Below are 4914 nucleotides of genomic sequence, written 5' to 3'. Positions count from 1 at the left end.
CTAATCATGGTGTTCGAAACTTCTATATTTCTCTCTGTTAATAAATAAAAAATCTGCTTTGCGAAAAACCATGTCTCCAAGTTCTGAATACATGAAAATTTCTGAACTTGCAGCAAAAAGATCACTGTCATACTCACTTCCCATATGATTCCATCAAGAAAATATCAGAAATTGTCCGGAGACTCTGTGATATCTCTGAACTTACTTACCTTTAGAAACGTCAAATGAGACGATGACTCTACAATTAACATCTTCACTCTCTATCTTTTATTTTTGAAGTCAACGTTTACGCGTCTGTGCCTTTTCTCTACCTTGTTTGATCCCAGTGATCAGAACAGAATCAGAACGATCTAAGAAGCTACCTTTCCAAAAAGAAAAGAAAAGAAAAGAAAAGAAAAGGAAAGCAAAGAAAAAGGAAGAAAGTTTCTATACGCGGTTGCTAAGCCAATTCTTACTCCATTAGGTCTCTAAACAGATTGACTTTGGATTCTGAACTGAAAACAGGAGTGAACAAAGAAGGGGAAAATGCCTAGAAGAAAAACGAAGGAGACCCCAAAATCCAAAGATGAGTTGCCAGAACCCAATGATCAATCACCGGCACCGACGCACATACTTGGTCTCAGGCCTAGAAATCTCGTAGGACTTAAAATGAAGCTTAAAGAAAATCCTGAGTCTCTCCACGGAAGAAATGAGGTAACTCTTTCTCTCTCTCTCTCTCTCCGTGTCTATCTAGTGTCTTTAATGTGAAATCTATTAGGATTTGCAAATATGGGTTAGTTTCCCCGTCGGTATTACAACTGAGATTTCTAGTTTTTTGGTCTTCCTTCTTATTGATTGATCTCTTATCTTCACGTTCTGTTTAACTTGGGTTCTTACCCACCTCAAGTTCATGGCTGAAGTCTGAGATTTATCTGTGTCTATAAATCCAAGAGATTCATCTTGGATTATACTACTTTTTTTTTCTTTGGTTTGGATATGTCAGTTGCATACGATGCAGAGGTTTTTGAAGCATTGGGTATCAACTTAAAAGCCTTGACATGGGTTCATCAATCATTCCAAAAGAGAAATTGAAGGAATAAAATCGGAAATGACAATGTGGGATCAGGGTTTTTGTGCTCAGTCTTCAGGTTAACTAATTTTTGTAAATATTATAACTTGAAACGTGCCATTTTTATAGGATTAGATCGTTTGTGAAAGATATTAGGCCTAATAAAAGAAACTTGTAAGAGTACTAAAATAAAAATTGCCAAATTTGTTTTTTTTTTTGGTAACCCAAATTGCCAGATTTGTGGGAGCCTGAAGACAAAGAATTATTTTAGCATCTGTTATTTCAGATTTGTGTTAGCAGAATTTCCAACTTTCTGATTAGGTCTCAATCTGGGTTTCTTACAGAGAAGAAATATTTCAGTCATAGATTATGGTTTAGCGGATATACCTCTATGCTTCTGAAAGGAACTGAAGGGAAAAAAGAAAAAAAGAAAAATACTGAACCACAAAAACAGGACTGTTTCATATGATATTCCAATTAACTTACTCAAAATATTCAACTTCTAATTTAAACTAAAAAATGTTAAACTAGTCTAGTGGGAGTCTTCGGAGCATCTCAACAAGAAATTGAAGCAGTTTATGGAAGAAAAAATGGAAAAAGGATTGTACTAATCTCAACTGGATAAGCCAATCATTACTTACTAGAAGATCGATCTCATGTTTTATCTTGGGTCATTTTTGTAGGATGGGGAAACTCCCTTGCACACAGCTGCAAAGCATGGTAGCAATGAAGCGGCAAGATTACTTCTTTCTCATGGTGCTTCAGTGGCAGCTAAAGACAATGTTTGTTTCCTGCTCTTTCTCATTGTTCAGTTTTAGCAAAACCAGTGGAGAAGAATTTTACGTATGCATTCTGTAACTCTTTGATGTGCAACATTCATGCAGAAAGGGGTGACTCCCTTGCACCTTGCTGTGTTGTACTCGCAAAAGACCGGTTATTGCTCAATCGTGAGGACATTGCTTGACTACAATGCTGATTGTAATGCCGAAGATAATGTACGCACCTTGGCATACCATTCCACATTTACAATTTTCACAGATTAGTTGAATTAAAATTATACTAATATCTACTGTTGAGTTACTGGACATGGTTTTAGGATGGAAGAACCCCATTGAAGCATCTTTCACAAGTTCCAGAAAGAAAGAATTTGAGTGAGATCCTCCATAACCATCTGGGAAAGCAAAGGAAACGAAAAGTCAATGAATTATGTAGCGATATAAAAGCTAAGATGGATGAACTTGAACAAGAACTGTCAAAAATTGTGGGATTGCAAGAGCTAAAAGTACAACTGAGGAAATGGATGAAGGGAATGGTTTTGGATAAGAAGCGTAAGGCTCTTGATATGCAAGTTTCTACACCCAAGGCGCCTCATATGGCATTTCTTGGCAATCCTGGAACTGGTAATTATAGGAATTGTACTATTTTGCTTCTAAGTTCACTTCACATCCCTATAGACTCATCTATGCAAAATTAGAGCTTGACATTGTATAGTTGTTTCTACAATCACAAATATCATAAGACATGAATGAGATACTTAGCTTCTACCAATAAGAAAAAATAAAGAATGAGATACTTAGCTGTTGCTAGAGATAAGATAGGACTCAAATCCTATCCAACAGCAGCACCGTGTTTGCATTCACCCAGACTCTCTTATCCACATAAAATAACGAATACATATTTGAAGTCAAACTCAGTGCTGCTGCTCGAGAGGGTTTGAGTCCTTCTTATCTCTTAACAACTATAATTTGATTTTATACCTGATTAAATCCTTTCTATATACGTGGAGCATAACTGAAATATCTGCAGACTTGACTTCGATTTTATGTGTATCTGCATCATATGATTGTGTTGTGTAAATCTCTTTGAATAGGTTTTTAAGTATTTCTTTATTTTTCAATTTAAAAAAAAAAGGGAAAAAGTGATTGTAGTTACCATGTTAACTATACTGTGTAGCATCTGGGATTACTGGGAAGCAAGAAAACCTATTTATACTGGACGTCCGCATCTTTGTTTGGTACATGTTGCTTTTCTTTCCCCTTTTCTTAGTTACATACAGAGACGTTCAAGAAATATAGAAGCCACAATTGAAATCTGAAACCACCTTCTGTTTACAAACTAGAAAAGATACAAAACCTATCTCAGGCTAATCAAGTAATTTCAATCATTCTTTTCATAAATTGCTAATACAACATATTTATTGTTTCGTTTGTTTATCAGGTAAAACAAAGGTAGCTCGGATACTTGGAAAATTTTTCCATATGGTGGGAATTTTACCTACAGACAAGGTAAAGGAAGTACAAAGAACGGATTTGGTTGCGGAGTACATTGGACAAACTGGACCGAAAACACAGGAAGTGGTAAGTGAGAGATGCTTTTTTTTTCCCTTCTTTTTTTTTGGAGAAAGAAAAAAAAAATCTCTGCAATACTATTTGTAAACTTATTCACAGCAGTGAACTAAGATGATAATGCATCATTATCAGATTACAGAAGCAGAAGGAGGAATTCTTTTCATAGATGAAGCTTATAGGCTTATACCGACGCCTCGCGAATGTACTAGAGACTTCGGATTGGAAGCGTTAGAAGAGATCATGTCTGTGATGGATAGTGGAAAGATTATTGTTATATTTGCTGGTTATACAAAACAAATGAAAGGTTTAGTCTCGTCAAATGAAGGATTATACAGAAGGATCACGAAATACTTCTCTTTCGATGACTTCAATTGTGAAGAACTAGCTCAGATCCTGCTTCTCAAGATGAACAATCAAGAAATGTCTAGCTGGCTGTTTGGATTTAAATTACACCCAGAATGTACCTCAGAAGTTGTTGCAAAATTGATAGAAATGACAACAACAGTGCTGCAGCGGCAGAAGATGAATGGAGGTTTGGTGGATTTGATTCTAATCAATGCCAAAGAAAATTTAGACTATAGGCTTGATTTTGATTCTTCTGATGAGGATGATTTACAAACTTTCATCCTTGAAGATCTTGAAGCAGGTCTTAAATCATTATCTCAATTAGATTTTTCTGTTGAATATTGACTCTAGAGATTATGTTTATTATTGTGATAATCTGTTTTAATCAATAGCATTGGAAACTAGCCAGGAAATCTATTGCTTTAGTGTTACCATGAAATAATCACTGTTCGTTGCAAAAGAAGAAGAAGAAGAAAAAAAGGATTTTAAAAATATTCCATACCTTCTTGCAAGTCATTGAGCATATCTAGTTTAAAGTCTCCTTCAAGTCATGCTAACTATGAGAGTCACTTTTTTTTTGGATGAATCCAAAGGATATTAAACAGTCAAAAGAAACATCTCCCATGAAAGGGCAGGATCATAGAAGAGGGAAAAAGCTCTCAAAACAAGCAAAGGATTGGCCTACTTCTTAGTTAAGCTGAAATTAAGGGTAAGAAGGAGATGAATTCGAGAGAAGAAGAAGATGAGAGAGATGACAGACAAATACTAACAATTACATGCTTCGGTTGCTCTTAGCAAACTTGCATCCATGAGATGAATGAAGTATTTTGAACTGGTGATAAGCCTTAGGAAGGTGAGGATAATGTCAAGTCATCATGCCCCTCATGTCCTAGGCAACACACATGCTACAATGATGGGGCAGGTGATGAGCACATTTATGTGTGAAATCTTAGGGCATAAAGTATGCATTTTACACTCTTAGAATGGAACTACCTTGGGTTTTATGTTGTTTTTGCAAATTTTAGGATTTTTCAAGATTTAAGCAAACATTTGGAATTTTGGGTATGAAACATGCAATTTTACAAGTCAAGAGGTCCGTTCAAATTCTCAAGTGGAAAAATGGGCTTGATCTGGAGCATGATGGCCTAGAGATGTGATTATGGGCCAACTCCA

The 4914-nt window shown here is 35.8% G+C and overlaps 1 protein-coding gene across 1 annotated transcript; it reads left to right on the top strand.

The window, feature by feature from the left end:
- The first annotated feature begins 478 nt into the window (after positions 1–478).
- Positions 479–4241, top strand: LOC149015872 (uncharacterized). Its single transcript, XM_089156213.1, has 6 exons — positions 479–693; positions 1732–1830; positions 1933–2043; positions 2145–2448; positions 3266–3405; positions 3529–4241. Exons 1-6 carry the CDS (start codon positions 526–528, stop codon positions 4084–4086), a joined length of 1380 nt encoding a protein of 459 aa, XP_089012339.1. The 5' UTR covers positions 479–525; the 3' UTR covers positions 4087–4241.
- The last annotated feature ends 673 nt before the right edge of the window (positions 4242–4914 follow it).

This window comes from Hakea prostrata, chromosome 5 (genome assembly GCF_041222555.1).
Source record: "Hakea prostrata isolate BN-2017 chromosome 5, UWA_Hpros_2, whole genome shotgun sequence".
In the NCBI taxonomy this organism is placed as follows: Eukaryota; Viridiplantae; Streptophyta; class Magnoliopsida; order Proteales; family Proteaceae; genus Hakea; species Hakea prostrata.
The sequence above is the reverse complement of the archived record's forward strand: the minus strand, read 5'-3'. Positions and strand labels throughout refer to the sequence as shown.

Excerpts from the sequence above, each read along its gene's own strand:
- LOC149015872 (XM_089156213.1), top strand. The coding sequence starts at position 526 with ATGCCTAGAAGAAAAACGAAGGAGACCCCAAAATCCAAAGATGAGTTG. Across the intron at positions 694-1,731 it reads CTCTCCACGGAAGAAATGAG|GATGGGGAAACTCCCTTGCA; the intron begins GTAACTCTTTCT and ends TCATTTTTGTAG. Across the intron at positions 2,449-3,265 it reads TCTTGGCAATCCTGGAACTG|GTAAAACAAAGGTAGCTCGG; the intron begins GTAATTATAGGA and ends TTTGTTTATCAG.